This window comes from Labeo rohita, chromosome 23 (genome assembly GCF_022985175.1).
Source record: "Labeo rohita strain BAU-BD-2019 chromosome 23, IGBB_LRoh.1.0, whole genome shotgun sequence".
In the NCBI taxonomy this organism is placed as follows: Eukaryota; Metazoa; Chordata; class Actinopteri; order Cypriniformes; family Cyprinidae; genus Labeo; species Labeo rohita.
Window position 1 is genome coordinate 3,212,797 of NC_066891.1, and position 24,406 is coordinate 3,237,202.

General features: G+C 36.1%; 2 protein-coding genes across 4 annotated transcripts; one reads left to right on the forward strand and one right to left on the reverse strand.

The window, feature by feature from the left end:
* The first annotated feature begins 8,147 nt into the window (after positions 1–8,147).
* LOC127154993 (uncharacterized) lies at positions 8,148–17,843 on the forward strand. Its single transcript, XM_051096889.1, has 7 exons — positions 8,148–8,283; positions 9,074–9,403; positions 10,917–10,988; positions 13,298–13,372; positions 14,395–14,606; positions 17,019–17,103; positions 17,721–17,843. Exons 1-7 carry the CDS (start codon positions 8,241–8,243, stop codon positions 17,810–17,812), a joined length of 909 nt encoding a protein of 302 aa, XP_050952846.1. The 5' UTR covers positions 8,148–8,240; the 3' UTR covers positions 17,813–17,843.
* A 40-nt stretch (positions 17,844–17,883) lies between these two features.
* LOC127154991 (CD48 antigen) lies at positions 17,884–21,466 on the reverse strand. Of its 3 annotated transcripts, XM_051096888.1 has the most exons (5): positions 21,340–21,466; positions 19,758–20,072; positions 19,313–19,366; positions 18,135–18,392; positions 17,884–18,023 (listed from the first exon to the last, which is right to left on the reverse strand). In XM_051096888.1, exons 1-5 carry the CDS (start codon positions 21,386–21,388, stop codon positions 17,884–17,886), a joined length of 816 nt encoding a protein of 271 aa, XP_050952845.1. In that variant the 5' UTR covers positions 21,389–21,466. The 3 variants fall into 3 exon arrangements, with proteins under 3 accessions (XP_050952845.1, XP_050952843.1, XP_050952844.1); XM_051096886.1 differs by having other exon boundaries at positions 17,884–18,392; XM_051096887.1 differs by lacking the exon at positions 21,340–21,466 and adding an exon at positions 20,625–20,721 and having other exon boundaries at positions 17,884–18,392.
* Between the last annotated feature and the right edge of the window lie 2,940 nt (positions 21,467–24,406).

Consider the following 24,406-nt stretch of genomic DNA (forward strand, 5'->3'; position numbering starts at 1 on the left):
CTTTTACTGATGCTAGGTTCAGAGACTGGTGCTTTAGGAGAGAACAAACACAGGCAACATCTTCAATATGAAAATTTAATTTTCATATTGAAATTACATATGGATGTCTTATTATTTTGAGAGAACCTATTAGGCTGTTTGTGTTCTGTTCTGTTTTTTTTTTGTTTTGTTTTTTGTTTTTTGGCATTATGGTAGACTAAGCCCAAAAATGTAATCCACACAACTAAGCATTTTGATATATTTCAATCAGTAATTGAGCTTGTGAACTGTCCATTTGAATCCATACAGCCAAAGCCGAGGTGAGATCATGTCTCAACAATGCTTTTGTGTAGTGAAGCCAAACATGGGCTAAATCCCAAATTACATACATCTACCAATTCATAAACAAACATACTGCACTGACAATGGTTAAAGTACTTTCAACCCTGCTGAAAAATCCAACATTGCTGGTCACCAGCATTGGATACTGGTTACTGGATCCCAGCATTACCTGACCAGAGCATGATTGCAAACTGAAAAAACAGAATTACCATATGCACATATTGACCAGTTTCTTTCTTTCATATGGTGCATGTACAAAGGTTACTGAAGCCTGTTACATTATGGCATTGTTCCTTTTAGTTGTGCTCTTTGTTTGAATTAACTCTGTTTTAGCAGTTGCATGCAGAAAGTGCACCAGCTCCATTTTACCTGAGAACAGCTTGAATATGCTGGTCCACCAGCTAGACCAGCACTATAAAGTATAAACCAGCCTGGACCAGCACAAACCAGCCTGGACCAGTTTAGACTCATGCTGGTTTATGCTGGATTTTTCAGCAGGGAAACCAGTAGAACAGAATTAGGACATCCTACCAAATCAATTCCCTTGGACCACATTAAATGATGTAGACTACTGCAAAAGATATAGAGCAGTATCAGGGTTCTAGAAGTGCCATTTTCAAACTTCCCTTCATGACTGCTTGCAAGTATTTTCGGTCTATACCTTTTCCATATTAACTGCAGCAATAACTTACCATAAACCTCAACATTGAACCGCTTCGTTGATATTTGTGTGTTGATAATAATTAATACTTTATAAAGTCCAGATTCTTTCATTTTGATGTCTGAAATGGTAAGAATTCCAGTTTGTCTGTCCAGCCTGGTGATTTCCTCATTGTAATGCATGTGAATATTCCCTTCATATATCTGTGCAACACGGGTGCTTAGACTGCCACTTTCAAATGTCCACAGTATTTGCTCGTCTCCCTTTAATTCAGCAGCTCCTGGATGAAGACTGAGGTCACTTCCCTCCATCACCATTACTGTTTCAATGTCATCAGCCTCTCCATCCACTGGAACAATATGATGCAAAGCTGATTTTTCAGCCATTACTCCAGTCGTCAGTGTCACACGATCCTTTAGTAATCATTCTAATTTGATGATTTATTATCAGTGTTGAAAACAGTTGTGATGTTTATATAGGTTGAAACTTCTGATACCTTTTCAGAATTCTTACATGAATGAAAAGTAAAAAAGAACAGCATTTATTGAAAACAGATAAAATATACACTACCATTAAAAAGTACATAAATGCTGTATTTTAAAACTTTATATTCATCAAAGAATCCTGAAAAATTGTCATAGGTTCCAAAAAGTATTAAGCAGCACAACTGTTTCCAACACTGATAATTAATCAGCTTATTGACAATAAATCAGAATGATTTCTGACATTTAAAATTTGAGTAATGTCTGCTTAAATTTCAGAATTCAAATAGAAAACACATTTTCACAATATTACTGGGCTAGTCTTTTTTGGACTATTGCAAATCAAATTTGATGTTAATATACCAAGCTGTAAAATTAAGAAATCCAAAAATAATTGTAATTTGCTGCATGTGCATGTCAGCTGAATAGGACCATTAGGGTGGAATTTATATTGCTATAAAGAAGCCACAAAGCAAACATCCAATACTGTGGTAGGAAGTGGTCATATCATCACTCTTTCCACTTAGCTAAAACATTTTTGTGTGTACGCGGTCAAAATTATAAAAAGTACAAGAGCAAAAATGGATATAGCTCACAGTTAAAAAATGTTTACTTGTTTGAAAACCAGTTCGGTTACAGCCGGACTCATTACCAGTGAAATTATAATAAAAGTACAAGAGTAAAAATGGATATAGCTCACAGTTTGAAAACCAGTTCAGTTACAGCAGGACTCATTACCAGTGACCATGACAACTAAAATAATATTCTGCTTGCAGAAAGAAACTATTTATATAAAGAAGTATCTTACCCTCCACACTGATGAAAAACACAATGAAAAGCAACATGTTGAAGGACATCTTAAACAAATATCAGATATTAATTAAAGTGATATTGTTTCCCTTGATGAAGCACCTGAAACTCTAAATGATCTGATGAACAATGAGTGGAGGTCTGTTCTATGACTTTAATCAGGAAGTGACACACTGACCATGAAACAAGGTGAATCCACTAGATGGCATCAAATTAACCTTTCAACAATGAACAAGTCTTTCACAGCTTTTCATTCTTTCTGATGTCTCAGTGATTCATATATTTAAAAAAAAACTAACTTTCTCATCATGATAAAGATTAATATGTCACCACTCTGATCACCACTCTGTAGAATTAATTATTGAGATTTAAAGGGCCCCTATTATGCTCCTTTTTTCAAGATGTATTATAGGTGTCCTCAGAATGTGTCTGTGAAGTTTCAGCTCAAAATACCCCATAGATCTCTGCCAAAAAACATCTGTTTGGTTTGGTTTGCAAACAGTTAGCAGCTGTCACACGCGTGTGAGTACTAAATTACGTTCTCTTTCACACACAGGGTTATGTTTAACACACACATAAATTACAAAAACAGTCAGTTATGTCTGTGAAAATAAACAGCATGGGAAAGAAATCGTATGTTTATATTAGATCGGTGTACAAAGTGACAGTAGCGTAATATACAGTACCTATACTGCTGTTTGGGTCTGCGCTGTTAATATGACCCAAACAATAAAATAAAAGAATAAAATCACTTACTGCTCTGGACTGAACAAATCTATGGCTGTAATAAGATGACAGTTCTTATTTGAATACTGCTTTTAAATGCTCTAGCGTGAGGATAAACTTGGTGGATTGTGTGGAAGTCACTCAGGGCAGGGTCTCGACTAATATGGCTGTCAGTCAACAATCGTGGGTGGGGCTGGTGTAGTGGACAGCACATTCCAGGGCCCAGTTTATGGCAAGGGAGCCCCTCCCTGACCACAATAGTGGACAGAGGTTTGCTACATTTTGATTGGATCTTGGTGAACTAACATAAGCAAACTGTTCAACGCCATCAGATAGAGATGCCAGGACAACAGCCAGACCTCTCTTAGAGCACAAGATGACCACCTTTGGTACAAAACCCGGGAAGGACAGAACTTCCTATTGGGCAAAATGGAGTTTGTGCCCTTTACCCACCTTGAGACTGATTCGTAAAGGTTTGGCCTGTGACCGACCATAAAAATTCCTTAGGACCTCCAGATGCAGCAGCAGTGGGTGAAACTAAGAGAGATCAAGGAGATCCATCCAAATCCATTCATAACTAGGTTTTCAAACCTTAAAACTGATGCACACTACAACCCACACATCTTATACTTATTCAAAGAAATAAGTATTCCTTGTGACAGCAACGTGTAGAGCAACACCTTACACAAACTCAGCTGTTAATGGACGCATTAATTAATTAATTAATTAATGCATGCATGACAGTTCAATCTTTTCCCATCATGTTTGGACTTAATGTGTTCGTAACATTGCCAAATGCATTCTGGTTATGGTTTGAGAAGTGAGAAATGCACCGGTAAAACTTTAGTGACACTTTTCTAGCTTTGTGTTTGGACTATGCAAATAAATTCCACAGGAGGAAAGAAGGGTGGGCCACCAAGTGTCCCCCCACTCTGATGGAACCAGCCAATCACAGCATGGAAATGGAGAAGCACCAAATTGCAATCTCTTCCTCATCGGAAAGGAATAAAGGTACCCTTCCAAAAGACACTCCTTGTTCTGAGTCTGCTACCCACGAGGGAAGGGACTATAGCAGGATACACAAGTTCTGAGTCTGAGTCCTGTAAGCGATGAGACAGAAACAGATCACCTTCGTTCTGAGTCTCCCATCCGGTGAGACAATAGCAGATCAACCTCAGTTCTGAGTCTGAGTTCTGAAAGGGAAAGGACTGCAACAGATCACCTTCTCCCTGAGTCTGAGTCCCATAGGGGAAAGACACTAACAGATCAACCAGTTCTGAGTCTGCAACCCGCAAGGGTGAGACAACAACAGATACCAAGTCCAAGTCTCCAGCTTGTGAGGCAGCAACAGATACGACCACGTTCTGAGCCTCCAGTCTGCGAGGAAAGAGATAGTCTACGTTCAGAGTCTTCGTCCAGCGAGACAACAACAGATGCAGCGTCCTGAGTCTCTATCCTAGAGAGACAAAGCGGATTGACCAAGTTCTGAGTCTCTAGCCAAGAGAGGCAGAAGACACACAGACATTTGCAACAAGGTTAAGCTCCGGCGAACGAACCTTCACTTCAGGTGCTTTTGCTTGCGTGTTCCAAGCTAAGGACCTTCAGCACCTACTCCAGGGCCACATCTGTGTGTTCCAGATCTTAGGACCCTTGGTGCTCCAGGAGATCAGCATCCTACAGCGCTTCATCTTCAAGGCTGTTGAAACAGTTTCCTGCTCCTTTCCCCACTGTACTGCCACCAGTGCAACCAGTGGAAGAAGTCGCCGCCACCGGACTGCTCACTCAACCACAGCGAACATAAATATCACTTCCAAACCTTTTCCAGAGACCTTGGCATTGTTGTATATTATCAGTATATGATTTTCTAATTTACATTAGATATTATATAGCTGATTGCAGTTGATAACAAATCTTACACGTATTTGTTTGATGCATAGTAAGGTTCTTCACCTTATTTGTTTCAGAGTAGCAACAGTTTATCTTTCCAAATAACGTAGCTCTGACATAGCAGCTCCCAACATAATCACTTGCTTCTTATGCATCTTATGCACTTTATTCTTTTTTCATTCATGGTATTCATTTAGTAGTTGTTGATTACTCTTGTCTATCTTTTGTTAATAAAATTTATTTTATTACAACTTGTGTCTTCCTTGTGTTGATAATACAGAAGAGGTTCTACCAGTTAGAGATCCCACCAATCTTTCTTATGTGATGTACTCATAATCACACATTAATTGACACGTGATCCAAGAATCATAACGTCAGCTGTGACATGAGTACCCATCACTACCCTATTTCACCTCCCTAGGTTGGTGAAAGTTAAATTCACTACCTTAATTGGCGTCCCTAGGTTGGCGAAAGCGAAATTAATTACAGATGCCCTAACTGTCATGAACCGGAACAAAAACAGTCCAGGCAGAGTAAGACAAGATGAGCATTTGATATTAAAAAGTATTTAAATTTTATTATTTTTATGAAAATAACCGATCGTTACGCTATAAGACCCTTCTTCCTCAGCTGGGATCGTTTACAACCGCATTTGGGATCATTTGAAGCCGCATTTAAACTGCAATTTGGAAGTTCAATATTGGGGCACCATATCAGTCCATTATATGGAGAAAAATCCTGACATGTTTTCTTAAAAAACCGTAATTTCTTTACGACTGAAGAAAGAAAGACATGAACATCGTGGATGACAAGGGGGTGAGTACATTTTCGTAAATTGTTGTTCTGGAAGAGGACTTCTCCTTTAAATATAACGCCAAGTCATATGGACAACTTTTAGGATACTCTTCATACTGTTATGGTATCCATTTTGGCGCTTGAAAACAAGCTTCTGTAAAACTTTTCCTTTTGTGTTTTATGAAAGAAGATAAATCAAACATTTGGAATGACTAAAAAAAGACATTTTACGTTAATGCACTACTTAAATGAGCTTAAAAGTGTCTGAAATACATAAGAAAAGAAGTCTCATTTTGAAAGAAGTTCTGCTCACCAAGGCTGCAATTATTTGATTAAAAATGCTGTAAAAAGAGTAGTATTGTGAAATATTATTACAATTTCAAATAACTGATTTTTAATACATAGTAAAATTTAATTCATTTCTGTGATCAAACCTGAATTTTCTGAATCATTACTCTGGTCTTCAGTGTCACATGATCTTTCAGAAATCATTCTAATATTTGACCATGGACCATAAAACCAGTGTTAAGGAGCATAAGTATATATTTAACAATAGCCAAAAATACATTGATCAAAATGATCAATGTATTTTTGGCTGTTGTTACAAATATACTCCCTTTGCTTTGCTACAAAAGCAACTCCTTTTGCTTTGTCTTATATTTGTAGGTTTTTAGTTTTACTACTCAGAGTTTAATTTCGCTTCATTTTGGTTTTGAAAGAAACTAAACATGAGGATTCAGTTTTAAACACTTCACTGCTGAGTTTGTGATATCAAGAGAAATTAATTAGAAACTCATGTCCATCATTAAACTGTGATATATTTTGGTTACAGACCTGACCTGCTTTTCTTTAAATGATTTTGCTGATAAATACAACAGATTTCCTGATATTTGTGAGAAAAATACAGTGTGATTGCATTCTCTTCTATGGTCACTGTATGTTTACAGTGTCTCTCATTAAATGACGCTTTCAACAACATTTTTTTTTTTTTTTTGATAGTGAATCTTTGCGATTACATTTCTATGGACTGCTGTATTATCGGAGGAACATGTAAACGAGATTGTATGAAGCATCTGTGAAACATAAGTGGCCACACTGTGTTCAAAACATTTGTATAATTCACAGATTAGTGTAACCTATTTATGTTTATGCTGTTGATCACCACCAAAACAAAGCATCAAATACAGAGAATACAAAAGTGAAGCTTTTTCTAGGTTTCTTGTAATTCATCATTCAAATCAGCGACACTGTTTAGCTAAAAAAGCCATTTTGTCTACATTAATGGCCTATATCTATATCAAATTTTAAAGACTTTCCTGCCATTTACTTTACTTTCTGTACCCCGTTTAGTTTAATGGCCCAGGTACCAGTGAGCTGTTTATGACAACTTGGATTGCTATTAATCTTTTGAAGCATAAAGAATAAACTCATTCTCTTGGTAATATTTTATTTGCAGATTTTTTATTGAAATTCACCATAGTCAATAGCCACGTTGTTCATTCAGGCAAGTGGGAGAAAAAAGCAGTGTACTGTCGACAGACACACAAGACAGTCAAAAAGGTGTCAGATCTTTTTGGCAGAAAGGAATGTGTTTGGTAAGGTACAACAGAACTAAAGAAAAAACCCTGAGTAACCCTGAAAACCTCAGAGTAAGTGAGTAACATACCTTCTTGATTTAATAATTGACTAACTCGTATTATGCCTGCTGAAAACCAGTTTTCAAAAAAAAAAGATTTATTTTTATATAATTTATTGTAATTATTCTAAATTAGGTACCTATGGGGTGAGAAGTTGTGTTTATACAATAGAGACAAAGCCAGCAACATTTGTTTATGAAAGCAGGATAAGCATAAAGGAATTTTATCAATTTTATAATTGCAAATCAAAAGAAATCTAAGACCCCCTAATTTGGAAAAAAATAAAAAATAAAAAAAAATTAGGTATAAAATTCCATAAAGAATTTGGGTTTAGAATGAAATTTCTAATCCAATTTATTTTAAAGGTGTTATTTAGAGTACAGAAATCAAGAAAGTTCAGTCCACCTGATTCATATGTATTCATTATTGTAGACTTTCTAATGTAATGTGATTTGTTCCTCCACAGAAGATTAAACAAGGCCGAATCAACACACATCTCCTTAGAAACACTAAGTGAAGTAGCCGCGTAGACTAATCCAGACAGTCCCTCCGCTTTACACAACAAAAATCTACCTTTCAGGATTAAATCCCTTAAAAGCTGGCCGGCATCCCGATGTGCATACTATCCGTCCTAAATTCTATGTGATAGTAGTAATTTTCAATACTATTAGGGTGGACAAGGTGGATAGTATGCACATCGGGACGCACGACCAGTGATTCAACTGCGTCGCTATACCTATACTTACAAAGACGTCAGCTCAACGTCAACAGGACACGCCCACTCCTTAAATACGTGGCGTGCGTGTGACGTGTCTGTTTTAACACCTGATTTTACCACCGCAGCGTCGGTAGATCACCTGTAGCCAGTAATAAAGTTTTTTTCTATTAAATCAAGGGACAAACCGAACAGAACTCATTAAAATGCTTCGCTTTCTGCTTATAATATCCTGTCTTGTCATCGCCGGTAAGTAAAGAAACGTTATCTGTGATCTCTGTTGGTCGTTCCCAAATAAAGTGTGAATCTGTCAAGTCAGTTTAGTAAAGCTATGTTCAAAATGTACAAAATGTATATAATAAGCGAGTACACCATGAATCCATTTTCCAAACCGTGTTTTTTATCGTTCTGAATCACTACTCACTATTTTAGACTGTTTCTCGTAGGAACTAGAACTACTGTGGAGTAGCCCAGTACCTGCGTGATTTGTCATAGACATAAACAGAGTGAAAGTAGCTCCGGCTACAAATTTGTTCTTCTTCTAGACGCCCCACTAGAGCGCCAAAAGTTACGGACTGCAGCTTTACAGTACAGTGTTCCTTCATTTGAGTGGAAACATTTTTGGGGAGTTCTTAGTCGCTATTGTGTTACAAATAAAACCAGAGACGTGTCCTTTAAAATTTCTCACAGAATATATCCTGTTAAAGAAATAATAGAGAGTTTTCATGTGGATATAGATTACAGCTACTTTGTGTAATTGTAAAAATGAGTATATTGCACATTTATTTTTTGAATGTCCATGTTAATTTTGGTTTTGGTCTGAAATGTCACAAGTGTTAAAATGGAGTGCGTCCTAGTCATTTCATCCTAGCCATCCAAGGAACATTTTTATTATTGATCTGTTTTTGTTATTAGGGAAATTTTATATTCATCAAAAATGTGTACATTTTAGAAATATATCAAGAACGTGCTGTTGAATTATGTGACCTTGAAAGTTCAATAATAAAAAAAGCTTTAAAGTACAATGTGTTTTTAACAGGTGCAGTGAGTGACGGGGAGAGAGTGGAGGTAAAAAGTGGAGAAAACGTCACTCTGCGCGTCGAAAAACCTGGACTTGGGAAAGCGAGGCTAGTGACATTACAAAAAAACTGCGAAAACGGGACAGAAAATGACATCTACTGTTCTCCCGAAGAGGAGATGAGTGGATGCACTGCCAAAAAATCCGAAAAACTCTCATTCATCATGGACGGTGACAGTTTTTCTGTAATCCTGGTTGATGTCACAGCCAGTGATGAGGGATGTTACGCTGTCTCACATGTCGACTTCACTAACATCGTGACGACGCAAAAGTTTATCGTCAAGATCAACGGTTAGTATGTTTCTTTGCAATCTACAGTGCTGTGTAAATGTACCGATACGACACTGACCTTAAATGGCATGGCAACCAGAGGTCCAGAGCTCAGTAAAATTTTCATATTCAAACATACAAACTAGTGTTCTCTGTTTGACTATTTGGCGTTTACATTTTTCCTATGACTGTCCACATGTAAAATTCAGTGAAGACAGTTTGCCTAGGTTGTTTTGTCCTTGGTTAAAATAAAAGCATTTAAAAGCATTTTTAGTTATTAACAATAGTGCATGTCATCTCGACTTAATTTAGTCATTCAACATTTTCTTCAACATTAAATGACATAGAGAAAAAGTTATTCTGAGCAAACATGCTTAGTGTCATGAATATAGTTTGTGTATTTATTTAGGAAAATAAGAGGTTACAAAAGGTATTAACAGTATAAAGGTGGGGCGGGGGGCATATGATCACCATCACATAAGGTTGTAGCATTACACAAGACAACAAAATACAGCCTTTAACATATTGTTATAAAAAACAGTTTAAAGGTTCCTTACAACTTCCCCCAGACAAACTTAGAGAAGGGCCACTAATACACATGTATGAATTTATGATGCACCTAATTTAATTTAATAATGCACAGCCTCAAACAGAGAGAAAAGAGGTGCATTTTCTACTCTTCAGGTCCCATTCACCAAGCTAGCCTGGTGGCTTGAGTTTATACATTTATATCCATCAAATCATTTATATAAGTCAAGTCCCACCTGTAGTTTCACATTTGAAAAGCCCCTTCACTCAGAAATTTCAGAATACAGAAATCAAGTCTGTTGATTTTAATTTTGCTGGGCGGGATGCTAATTATGAGATGATATGAAAAATGAAAAAATGAAAGAATGAAAAGCTGCAGTACAGATTTGCTTTTGTTACATTTAAACTGATATAGACCTTTCTAGTTGCTTGGGTTAAAAGAGGCCTAAGATATTGAAATACAGTAGTGTTTAGTTGGACTTGAACTTGACTCCGACTCGACCCCAACACTACCTGTTGTAATTGTTTTATTATTAGTTTTTTTTCCCACTCTTAAGTGTATGGCCACAAGAGGGAGCGTGGTATTGAGGGTGGAGGGAGCGCTGATCATTCGCTCCCGCCACCTACAATCTCTGCGACTTGACCCCGCAACCTCCAGGTTACAAGTCTGACTCTCTAACCTTTAGGCCACGACTGCTCCTTAATTGCTGCTTGCAGCTATACTCACTATTATTATTTCACAGTTGTGATATTCCATGCATAATACGTCTGCACTCATTTTCTGTCTGTTTTTTAGAAATGTTTTGATCATGTTGATCATTTACAGGCCTTAGAAATGTATGTATCAAATATGATACAGTAGGCTTCACTGGGTTAAACTCTGAAGTAATGTATAAAATGTGTGAGCTTGGAACAAATCTTCAGAGATAAATATTATCAAATATGAAGAACAATGTTAAAAAAAAAACATACAAACACAACTCTGAAAAAAAAAACTCTGTTGCAGGGCCAGTCACAGAGAGGGACGCAGCAGTCCCATCACAAGGTGATCCTAATGTTGCTGAGGATGTGAGTCAAGGTAAGTGTAGTTAGGCAACTGTATATTAAGCATTCAACATACTTAAGGAGAAGTCCACTTTCAGAACAACAATTTACAAATAATTTACTCAGCCCCTTGTCATCCAAGATGTTCATGTCTTTGTGTCTTCAGTCGTGAAAAAATTGGAAAAAAAAAGGACTTCATTGGTGCCCCGATTTTGAACTTTCAAAATGCAGTTTAAATGCAGCTTCAAAAGACTCTAAACAATCCCAGCCGAGGAAGAAGTGTACTTTTTACCCACAATGCATTCTGATTTGCTGAAGCACTATATCCCAAAATCCAGTTGCGTAGAACTAACGAGCTTTAATTTTTTTCCCTGCATTATTTATATAAAAATATATTATATAGGCATTAACTCAGTTTAATATTTTACTAATTTAATGAGCTGGCATCTTTGTTAATTTACAAAAAAATTATGATAATTTGGTGGATATTTAAAAATGTTTGTTGGTAGCGTATTCATTCTAATGTAAAATTAACGGTTGACTGAGGGTGCTCTACGACCATTGTGCTGCTCGGGAGAGTTTCAAGATACTACAAACAATAAATACATAAAATTATGAACATGTGTTAATGTATTTGTATTTTTTGACAGTATTTTAATAGTTTTTAATGATTATGAACGTATAGGCATTACAAAACAATTAATAGCCTACCATTAATGAAACCATAAAGCTGACGTGGTGGTATGTATAATTACAGTATAAAGTCATTTAAAGTGTTATTGCTATTAATATTATTTTCTAAAATAAGGTACATGTAATATAAAAGTACATGTAACAAAGATGTTTTTTGCAACAACTCCAAGTCTCATGCGAAGTGTAACGTTATACGTCACCGTCCAAATTCATTCACTTCATTTCGTTCACTTCTTCTGATATATTCCACTCAACGGCCAATCACTATATAGGGATTAGTGAATGGGTGAGCGATTTCAGACACAGCTCAAGTGTTTACAAAGCGAACGCTCAAAGACTAAGGAAGTGCAAGTAAGTTAAACGCTGTTTACAAACAAAAAGGTACAATGATGTTGGACGATTCTGAAGTTGTAGGAGAAAATAAGATGGAGTTTTTCACCATACTCTACCTTTTTGAGCCAGAGTACACAGACGATGAACTTAGACATGATTCCTAGTGTTGGGGAGGCGCATCCCAGAGTCTGTGCTACACAAGATTTTGTGCTTAAAAAGTATAAAAAATGTAATTTTTTGAAAAAAAAAAAAAAAAAAGACAGATCGTTTCGCTAGATAAGACACTTCTTCCTCGGCTGAGATCGTTTAGAACCCTTTGAAGCTGCATTTAAACTACATTTTGAAAGTTCAAAATCGGGGCACCAATGAAGTCCATTATATGAAGAGAAATCCTGAAATGTTTTCCTCAAAATCCATAATTTCTTCATGACTGAAGACAGAAAGACATGAACATCTTAGATGACAAGGGGATGAGTAAATGATTTGTAAATTGTTGTTCTGAAAGTGGACTTCTCCTTTAACACATTTTTCGAACGAAAGGACATTTGACTGAAATACCCTACAGATCATTGTTTATGTGTGATAAATATGGCATGATGGGACACTCTTTACATAGGGCACAACACACCTGTAGTATTATGTAGCTTTTATGTTAACACTGACAGATATTGTTTTAGCAAAGTTTTTATCATGTTGATCATTTACAGGGATGTGAAATGTGTGTATCATATTTGACCCTGGACCACAAAACCAGTCATAAGGGTATTTTTTTTTAAATTGAGATTTATATATTGTCTGAAAGCTGAAAGCTTTCCATTGATGTATGGTTTGTTAGGATAGGACAATATTTGATAGAGATATAACTATTTGAAAATCTGGAATCTAAGGGTGCAAAAAAATCAAAATATTGAGCAACTCACCTATAAAGTTGTCCAAATTAAGTTCTTAACAATGCATATTACTAATCAAAAATTACGTTTTGATATATTTACAGTAGGAATTTTACAAAATATCTTAATGGAATATGATCTTTATTTAACTTTATTTAATCATTATCCGAATGATTTTTGCCATGAAAGAAAAATCAATAATTTTGAACCATACAATGTATTTTTGGCTATTGCTACAAATATACCCCAGCGACTTAAGACTGGTTTTGTGGTCCAGGGTCACATATATAATACAGTAGGCTTTATTGGGTTAAACTCTGAAGTAACCTACAAAGTGTGTGAGCTTGGAACAAATCTTTAGAGATAAATATCAAATATGAAAAACAATGTTAAAAAAAGTGATTAAACACACAGAACTCTGTTCCAGAGCCAGTCAAAGAGAGGGAAGCAGCAGTCCCATCACAAGATCCTGCTTCTAATGTTGGTGAGGATGTGAGTCAAAGTGAGTGAAGTTATGCAACTATATATTAAGCATCCAACATACTTAACACATTTTCTAACAGAAAGGACATGAATTGTAAAAAAAAGAAACTTTTTTCTTTTTTTATTATGGCATGATGGGACATTGTCTTTTCATAGGGTGCAAAATTCTGCACAACGCAACTGTAATATTATGTAGCTTTTATGCTAACACTGATGAAATGCCCATTCAGTATCTGTTCTAAAATATGTAGAAAGAAACTCTAAAAGAAAATATTTACTTTTTTACACCAACTGTCTGTGACAGCGATCTTCTCAAATTGTCTAGCCAAATAGATCGTTTCTGGAACCTTAGCAAATATATTTTAATGCCTTAACAAACTCCCTATATTTAATAGGGATGTGACGAGATGTCGTGGCACGAGATCTCGCGAGATCTCGTGACAATATCCTTGCAAAACATTTTGCAGTGTTTACATTAGAGCTGTACGATTAATTAATCTTTAAAATGTCGAGCTCTAGATTCAAACACCCACACAATCTTATTCCTAATGACAACGATTTAGCTGTGTCTATTAGGACTGTTTCACATCGCGAGTGAGACACTGACTCCACTGAAGGTTTTTTTTTTTTTTGATTGATTGATTTGTTTTGTTTAAATGAATATACGTTTTTTAAAAGACTTAAGCAATGAACAGTTTGTCAGAACCACTAGTAAATTACGTCTCCAGAATCGTGAGAGAATCATGGTCTCCAATTTATTAAAAACAACTGGGATTCTCAATTTATCCAGCTCTTGTTTAAATGTTGCTTTTTTACTGCATATAATTCATTAAAATGGAAATATATTTTCCCTATACATTTAATCAATGAGGATTTCATAAAAAATGTTTAAAAATCTTGTCTCGTCTCGTTCTCGTGAACCCAGTCTTGTATCTCGTCTCGTCTCGTCTCGTGGAATAAGTGTCTCGTCACACCCCTAATATTTAATGATTAAAATTTTGTCTTGAAGTTTATATCTCTAGTTATTTTTGTCCCATACAGAGCAATTGCCCAGTACCATTAACCCTGAACTTCCATCCATAAATCCATTTTCCACACCTGCTTTAACCACCAAATCAGAAGAGACATTTGAGACAGATGGCCCAACCGCCACAGTCAGTACAGGACGAAATGGCAAAATCTCACTGGGCATCAAAGTATTCATCATAGGGGTCCTCATAGCGGTCATCATCGGCATCATCTGCTATAAAAAGGCAAGTGTTATCACTGGTAAATTATGCAACACTTTTGTGCACTGTTTTTGTATTAATATTGTAGCACTTATTAATAGCAGTGTTTAATGAAGACTATGCATTCTACTGTGCAGTTTTGTTTTTGGGGAGTTTTTACAAGTATTCATAAAATACTTGTAAAGGTCCAAGAGATATTTTGCTCAGGAAGGACTTCATTTAAAATCACAGTAGATTAATAAAATGTCATTAATTATGTACATTTGATATATTCTGTTTGCATGATTTTTTGGTGTTAAAGGGGTCATTGAATGCGAAACTAACTTTTGTTGTTTGAACTAACATGTTGTTTGAACTAAAATGTGTCTTGGCAGTGTGTGTACACAACCACCCTATAATGATCAGGCCGTTCACAGATTCTTGATGTAGTTCTGCACAGGCCCCTCCCATGTCTGTGGACTGACAATGGTGTTTTAGCATAGACCAGAGAGCCATAAACTGTCCACCATTGTTTTGACGCCGGAGCAGGTGTAGATGAGAATGTCTCCTAAGCTATTGAGGTATTTTGTTGTTGCATGTAATAATGAACATAGAGAAAAAAAAATCAACTAAGGAGCCACTGCTTCCTATAAGAAACAAAACTTAACACTTTAACATTTCAGTCATACTGTCATGTTTATGTCTCATCTTTTCTTGTCTTTATCAGCATGTTTATCCATCTTGTAGATGTTCTGGGAAGGTTCACTTAAAGTGGGAATGTCTTTTCCAACTTGAGAACTATGTACTGTACAGTCACAAAGAATTGTTTATTACACGGAATCTGTGCCAATATCATGGAGTCTAAGCATCACTTGGCCACTGAGTGTAGTTTGGCGTCCTATAAATGTTGTCACATGTCATGTACACAACCAGTCTGGTTTTCTTCATTAGTAACATGCAATTTTATAGGAGGTATAGAATTTTATCTTATAAAACGGATAGTTCCGGTCCTTGATTTTGATTGGTCTGAGTTGTTCTAAGCTGTTGTAAATTACTCTACAAACATATACCTTTGTTTACGTTTGTGTGTTGCTCTGCAACCACTTTGTTGCAAGCACAACCTTTTCTCAGGAACTGCACTGATTGGCAGAAGAACAGTTTTTATTAATATCATTACACTTTATTTGCTCTGTTTTATTTTGTGAAAACGTTTATGGAATAACCATTTTATTAAAGCAATAAGCCCTGTCAAGCCTTGGTTTACCGTGAATTTATAACAGCTAAGGGGCTCTGCTTTGCGTTGTGCCTAACAACGCCCCATAGCTGTTATAAATTTACTGTAAACCACGGCTTCTTGGGGCTTATTGCTTTATTTAGCTCCTTGCATTCCCCTTTCATGTAGACAACAGGTCAAAGGAGAAGTCCACTTCCAAAATAAAGATTCACATATAATGTACTCACCCCCTTGTCATCCAAGATGTCCATGTCTTTCTTTCTTCAGTCATAAAGAAACAGTTTTTTGAGGGAAACATTTCAGGATTTTTCTCCATATAATGGACTGATATGGTGCCCCGATTGTGAACTTCCAAATGAAAATGTAAATGATCTCAGCCGAGAAAGAAGGGTCTTATCTAGCGTAACGATTAGTTATTTTAATAAAAATAATACAATTTTTATATTTTTTAATGTCAAACGCTCGTCTTTCTTGTCTTACTCTGCCTGGACTATTTTTTTCCGGTTCATGACAGTTAGAGTATGTTGAAAAACTGCCATCTCATGTTTTCCCTCAACTTCAAAATTGCCCTATATCGCTGTTTTACCTTTTTTGTTAAGGGTGTTTGATCTTCTTTGCATGTTCACTTTGCAAAGACTAGGTCGGAACTTCTGCAGTGATGTAGGATGATTTTAAAATGACTTTTGAAGTTGACGGAGAAAATACAATTTTTTTCCGACATTTTTCGAGCTTTTCGACATACTGTCTTGAGCCGGAATAGACAGAGTTCATGGAGAGCAAGGCAAGACGAGTGTTTGAGATTAAAAAATATTTAAATTATTTAATTATTTTTAATGAAAATAACCATTTGTTACTCTAGATAAGACCCTTCTTCCTCGGCTGGGATCATTTACAACTGCATTTGGGATCGTTTGAATCCCCATTTAAACTGCATTTTGGAAGTTCACAATCAGGGCACTGCTCATCAGCCCACAGAGAGGGGCGGGGTGAGTAGATCTCATTAGCATTTAAAGGGACATGCGCCGAAACAGGTCGCTGTGAACAGCTGTTTTTGATGAGGTAAAAAGGGGGTTGTTTTACACTACCAATGAGACATTTCGCCCAAAGTAATCATATCAGCTTGTGGAAAATGGGCGTTCGATGACCCCTTTAAAAACTTTATGCAGTTGCAGTAAGAGGTTGTTGATTAGGATTTAAATCTCAGGGATTTCATCTCTCCACAGAAGGGGCAAAAGAAACATGATGCTGATGACTGTGCAGAGAATCCAGGGGAAGGCATTCATCTCAACTCAAACACCAATAGAGAAGGTCAGTCCAGCAGATGAAGCTGGGTTTTGTATTATGAACAGATATTATGTTTCTTGGGAATTTAATGTTTTACAACCTGCACCACTGCCATGTCAAATTATTTTTTAGAAACGTACTGACCTTGGCAAACAAAGCCTATATTGACCAGAGTCCAGTATGCTGTGTTAATTGAAGGAATTTTCCACATTGTTTTGTCACTGCTTTATTACTTGTGTTTTTAAAAGTAAAAATATTACATGGTTTGGTATAACATGATGACAGACCATTCAGGCTTTTGTCAAGATTTGTAGTTTTGTCAGACAGATTTATTTTTTAATTTTGTACCATCTCTTAAAGTTTACACTTGTCAGTTTTGAATTACAAGTCATTTAGTTTTTTTGTAAATAAAAGTGACTAAAATGAATCAGTTTCATAGTAAAGTGAATCAAATATACAGATTACCATATTCAAATTAATACATTACATCAGTTTTTGCTGAGAAAGACATTACACAGTTATTGCCATAGAAGAATAAATGGTTGAATTAATATTATAAATATCAGCTATAATATATTGCTTAATTTTAATATTTTTGAACTTAATAGACCTAAACAAAAACTCTCCCTTTCTACAATCAGCAGGTGAACCAGGCACAGATGAATCCTTAGAGATTGTGGTTGAGACAAACAGTTCAGCATATAATGAAGAAGGACCTCTTCCTGGAGCTTGAAAGGATGATAAATGGAAATACTGTGTGGACGGCCATTTAAAAACCATTGTGACATCTCACTCAAGTCACCATCATCCAGATGAAGCAGCTCTTCTATGAGGTGAGAAGAACCTCAGATGCTCAACCAGAAATCCAACAGTGGTGATTCCCACCAGACCAGAAAGAACCAGACGAATCAGAGCCTCAGTAACGCCACAGTGATCCTGACAATCTGAAAGAGAAGAGAGTTCTGTGCCATAAAATGTCTTTGTCTGTGGAGACACAGAAACAGGACTGAGGCCACTGTGGCAGGAAGTGTATTGTGGTAAATGAGTTGGCCTACCTTCCTGTCGTAGGCAGATGTCTTTCATGTAAAGACGGACAGTCTTATTGCTCACTGGATTCACAGCCATGCAGCTATAGGTCTCTGAATCATTATAATGGAGCTGTAATGGTAAACTAAGGTTGATGTTGAGATCAGGATTGCTCGTCTGGTTCAGGATTTCACTCCCTTTATTCCATGAGATGGACACGTCTCGATCGTTTCTTACAGAGCAGAACACAGAGCAGAACTCCTCCATCTTCTGTGACTTTAATGAACCTAGTAGACATCTGTTATGTAAGGTTACTTACAAACATTTTAGCCGTCATTGTTCTTAGCCTTATGGTCTTTTTCAGTTATGAGCTTTTGCAGCTGTGATTCAGAGATCTGGAGGCTGTTTCATAAAAGATGCTAAGAAAAGTGGGGATTAAAGTCCAAAACCTGACTTGAAATAACAAATCAATCGGGAGTAAAGCAGTTTCATAAACGACAATTTAAGTTCACGCAAACTCACTAATTTGATCCAGGTTCGGTGAGTCAAGATAATGTCAACCTTTAATGTTGATCATGGATCAAACTGATCCTCCATGTTTTCCCCAGTGCATAATGGATATATTATTCACCTGTAAATGTTAGATCATGCAAATAAATCCATTTTGCTGTCAGAAGTGGGCGAGTGAATGAACAAGCGTTTCTATTGGTCAGTGTATAGGAACTTAGCTTAGCCTGACAGTTAGGCTGCTCCAGACCAGGTTAGTTTCCCAGCATAAGTTTCTAGAGTGACAATAAGCCAGACTAACTGAAATAAGCCTGGCTTACTTTATGAAACAGCCCTCAGAAATGTTAAACACTGTGTGGTTCTGTATCTGAAGGAATGATGCATCCAAAGAATCTCTGCAAAGATTGATGTGAGGGCTATGAAATCGTGTGGATAAACCTGTTGGAGTAGAGTGTTAGTTTTATTTCCTCTCTGTGGTTTGCTTTGTTTTTAATGTAATAATTTACTGTTAGCTTTGTACTGTTCCCTTGTGGATTGTAAACAACTTATCTACGCTTTAGGGAGTTAGTACCATTTCTTATATAAATAATGTTTTCTTTTGATTTTAGTTGTTTGGTGGACTTCTGTGCCTTCTCTTGCCATACTATAAATAAAAATGTAAAAAGATTTTTGTTGTCTGTTCCAGTTTATGCTGACTCACCTTGATTTTGGTTTCCACTAATCACAAGTCTAATGACAGGTACAGAAACAGTGCCTTTAAAAAAACAAGACACACAGACATTGTATTTAAGGTGGGAATTTGCAGTATTATGAATATTGTACAAGTGTGTTACAATGACTGTTGGCACAATACAACAATTGTCACAGGCAACTTCCCAGCATCAATAATAGGTTCTCTGTAGCTTTAATATCTAATCAATGCCAAATTATTGTAATTTTACTTCTTACAGTTGCTGTGTTCTTAAGTACTTTGTTACTTTCCCCCCCTTTTCACTCTAAAAATGTTGTGTGGAGTAACAAGAGTGCATTTCTTCAGGACCTTGTAGTGTTTTGTCAAACGGACATTCCCTTATTAAATGTCAGCTCTTTTCATGATAATTACATCAAGTTTTTGACATTTTTTTATGTACTGACCATAAACTTACCATAAACGTCCACTCTGAACCTTTTATTTGACATGGATCCACTCTGGAGAGAAACTTGATACAGTCCAGAATCGCCGCTGCTGATGTTCCAGATGGTCAGTGCTCCTGTCTTTGGGTCCATTTTCACTCTGCCGGTTAGTCTCTCATCATAGAAGGGTGCATTACCCTGATACATCTGTGCAATACGGACAGTTTGATTACCTCTTTTATACACCCATGTTACTTTGCTGAGACTCTCTGTGTCTCTTGTTTGTAGAGCTAGAACATCTCCCTCCATCACGGTCTTTAACTCATCCCACTCGCTATTCACAAGATCTGAAAGAATATTAAAATTGGTTAGTGAGGTCATGTGTCAATGTTTTTTAAATGTTATTGTTGCATGAGTATAATTTTGTTTTTTTTTTAATTGATTGCACAGTATTTAATGTGAAGCAGCATTTTATGCATTTTAAAAATGTTCACAGTGCCTTTAGAGCACAGAGATTTAATTGAGATGTATTTAAAAAGTCTTCTGCGGCCCACATCTCTTAGCAAGTAAGTGACACTCAGGTGGACACCATTAGCATTTCTGGACCTTTCTAAACCACTTTAGTTAGGAAAACTTTAAGTTATAACTAAACTAGTGACAAATTGTCCATACATAACAGCTAAAAGGGACAAGGCAAGTTTAAAGGAAATTAAATTTATTTGAAAATAGGCTCATTGTCCAACTCCCCTTGAGTTAAACAGTTGAGTTTTACCGTTTTCAAATCCATTCAGCTGATCTCCGGTAGCACTTTTAGCATAGCTTAGCTGACTGATAGCATCTCGCTCAAAAATTACCATATATAATGATAATATTTTAAAAGTTGACTCTTTTGTACTTACATCGTGTACTAAGACTGACGGAAAATGAAAAGTTGTGATTTTCTAGGCCGATATGGCTACGAACTATACTCTCATTCCGGCGTAATAATCAAGGAACTTTGCTGCCGTACCATGGGTGCAGCAAGCGCAATAATATTACGCAGCACCTGAAAGTGACCGGCATTAAAATTGTGTAGATGCAGAGTTGCAGCTGGCAGAATATCAATCTAGAAAATTGCAAAATTTAATTTTTTGTTTTCAGTTTTTGTACACAATGTAACTACAGAAAAGTTAAGTTTTAAATAGGAAAAATCTTGAAACTCTTTGGTCATTTTTGAGCGAGGTGCTAACGGTCTAATCAGATTCAATGATCTATGCTAAGAAATGCGAAAAAGTGCTACCGCCAGACTGGCGATGGCTGAATGGATTTGAAAACGGTAAAACTCTATTTTCAAAAAAGTGGTGTGTTCCTTTAACTTTTTATCTTTATGTCCAGTCTATCTGTACGATATGAAAACTGGGTCTAAACAGTTTTAATAACTACAGTATATTATTTGTTTTAAGATCACAGAGAGATTTCAGAAACATGATAGAGACTTTGAGTTGTATTTTTCAAACAATGCAACATTTCAAGACTTGTGTACAGCATGAACTGATTACTCTTGACCAGTGACCACAACCACTAAAAAACAGACTGCTTGTGAAAAGAAAAAAATGCATATATCAAAAATCTTACCTTTAATACTGATGAAAAACACAAGAAATACCCACATGCTGATGGACATTTTCAACAGATATTGAACAGAATGAAAGCAGTGTTGTTCCTCTTGATGAAGTACGTGGAAATCAAACTAATCCGATGAACATTCAGTGAAGATTTGTCATGTAACTTAATCAGGAAGTGACACTCTGATAGCACTAAGGGTGTTACCAAAATCATGTGTGTGGTGGGCTTGAGTACCTGCAACCACTATGACTTTACTATGACTTGAAACTGTCCAAAAAGAAATCAGTTTAGGGCAGGTTATAGTCTAATATGATTTTTGGGAAAACAGCTGGGAAATCTACATGATTTTTCAGCTAAATATTTACATTTGTCCATGTTCTTGCCTCCAGCCTCAAAGCAAAATAAAGAATGTTGAAAGGACTGTTTCATTTTTGATGAGTGGAGAGTATTAGAAATGTGGAAGATAAATGTTAGAAACTGATTAACATTGTAGAATGGGGAGCTGATAGTGAAACTTATAAATACATATATTTTTTGTCAATAAAATCAAGGCTAGTTTATGGTAGTGTGGCTGTTGGACCAAAAGCAAAATCTGGCACTAAGATTTATTTATTTATTTATTAAGAATATGACATGCTGTGGGAAAAAAGGACTCTTAAAAAAGCTGTACAGAATGGAAATACAGGTATATATACACTCAAAATAAAGAAGTCTGAGCCTGAGTTTTAACCGGAGAATGCTTTGCTTTTGGTCCAGTGTTTCTAGTCAAATTAGTTGATAATCTAATGTTAAACCTATTAAAATATTTTAAAAAGCACATGGCTCCATAGCGCCATGCCTTTGCAATGTCGCAATGACCGTTATTTGTCAGTGCCTGGCTCCTCAAAGTTTAATGAGTGTGGAGATGGCACACGTTATTTCACGTCAAGTAAGCTGCCAACGTTATCTACGTTAAAAACAGATGGGTGCTATTTGAATGGGTTCCTATGGAGACCGGAACAGAGCCCAACGAAGGCAATATTTGATATGCTGGGAGCATGAGAGAACAAATATAAAAAGCATTGGGTGGACAGCAGAAGAAATGGCGCAAACAATGAATTTAGCAAATAGGAAATTTAGTGATGCAGTACCGATATCTGCACTTCCACCATGGTTATTTAAAATGCCTGCAATAGACCTGCATTCATTAGAAGTGGAAAAATTGAATAGTGGTGCAATAAATGAAGTAAATCATTATACGGAACGAATGTATTATGACAATGTACAAATTTATACAGATGGTTCAAAAGATTCAGAAACCTATAAGACAGGAATAGCAGTAGTTATACCACAACAAGAAGTAATTATTACAAAAAGAACACTGGACTACTTATCTGTATTTACTACAGAATTTATTGCTATTATCATAGCTTTAAAATGGTTGGAAGATACACAGATTAAGAAAGCAGTGTTATGTTCAGATTCACTGGTGACTTTAAGAAATATTCAATCGGGCCAATTGCAAATTGCTATATAGACTATATGCACTTGACAAGGTTGTGTCATTCTTATGGGTCCCAGCACATGTTGGAATAGATGGAAACGAAGTGGCAGATAAAAATGCTAAAAGATCTTTAAATAAAAATAATGTAGAAATTGATGTGAGAATCAGCAGAAGCAGAAGCAAAGACAAGTATTAAACAAGCTGTTATTAAATCATGGCAACATAAATGGGATATGAAAATCTGTATAAAATAAAAATAAAAAAGTAGAATTACAAAATAATGAGTAAAGTGACTTTAAAAGAAGAGAAAATGTAATAATAACAATTAAGATTAGGACATTCATCTTTAAATGGAAACTTGCATAAAATCAGGAAGCATCCATCTGGGTTATGTAGGCCTTGTGGTGAAATTGAAACAGTTGAGCATATTTTACTACAGCATATGGTAAAGAGAGACAGGTGCTTAAAACAGATACAAACACAAGGTGCAAATAATATGACATTAGAACTAATATTAGGTAATAGAATATTTAGATTTTTGTTTTTTAAATCCATTGTCACTCCACACTCCAGTTCAGTTAGTGGCGGTAATGTGCCAAAAATTGGCTAGCCCACCATCAATAAACGTCACAAGAAGAAGAAGAAGACCGCAACAGAAGAGCATCCAATCGTAAGTTCGTAATGGCGGCACTCATAATTTACTCAGGGAAAAGATCTTGATCATGAATTTCTTGTCTGAGAGAGCTATACAAGTTAGAGTAGATTCTGCACATTCTCAGATTTGTCCAGTACAGAATGGAACCACTCAATGAAGTGCTAGCAGTCCTATTGTCTTTAATATAAGGCTAAATGACATCTTTTCACACATAGGCAGACAGGGAGGTCCTTATATCCAGACGATGCAGCGCTGTGGAAAAGGGGGTTTGAAAGTCTTGAAGGATTGCTGGGAATATAAGTATAAAGAAGTAACAAACTTTGGATGGATGACTATAAGGAAGCATAGAGGTATATCAGCAAGACCTCCTTGACTTTCCCTATATGCCTTTATTTAGAATAAAACAATCTACATTAGATCAACAGTAAATTTCACTGTTAATACAACAATTTTGTACTCCACACTTCAATCCTGTAGGTGGCGTTAATGTACCTTTTATGTTGGTTTGCCTTTTGCAGTAAAACATCTAAAGAGAAGGAAGTAGCCCTACAGGGGCCCAGTAGTGCACAACACAACAAAATCTTCACAACACAATACAGAGCCACAATACAGTGAAATTAGTACAACTCAAGAAAAAATTGTCCTATGGCATTGTGTTGTGCACTACTGGGCCACCATATAGTCCTACCTAAGTAAAAAGGTATAGTGTAGTATAATGTAAAAAGCATAGTAGTATGTGGAAATAATGACCAAGGAAGGAAATATTTGTTTAATTTCCTAACTGTGTCAAAATTAAATTAAATTATCCACCTATCCTTTCTGCAAAACTGTTGATACTGTTTTTCACTTTTGTGACTGTTTTAGATTAACTTCTTTGTTTGAACTGTTGGATAAACTTTTTTTTACCAAGCTTGGTTTTATGTTTGCAACAACAACAA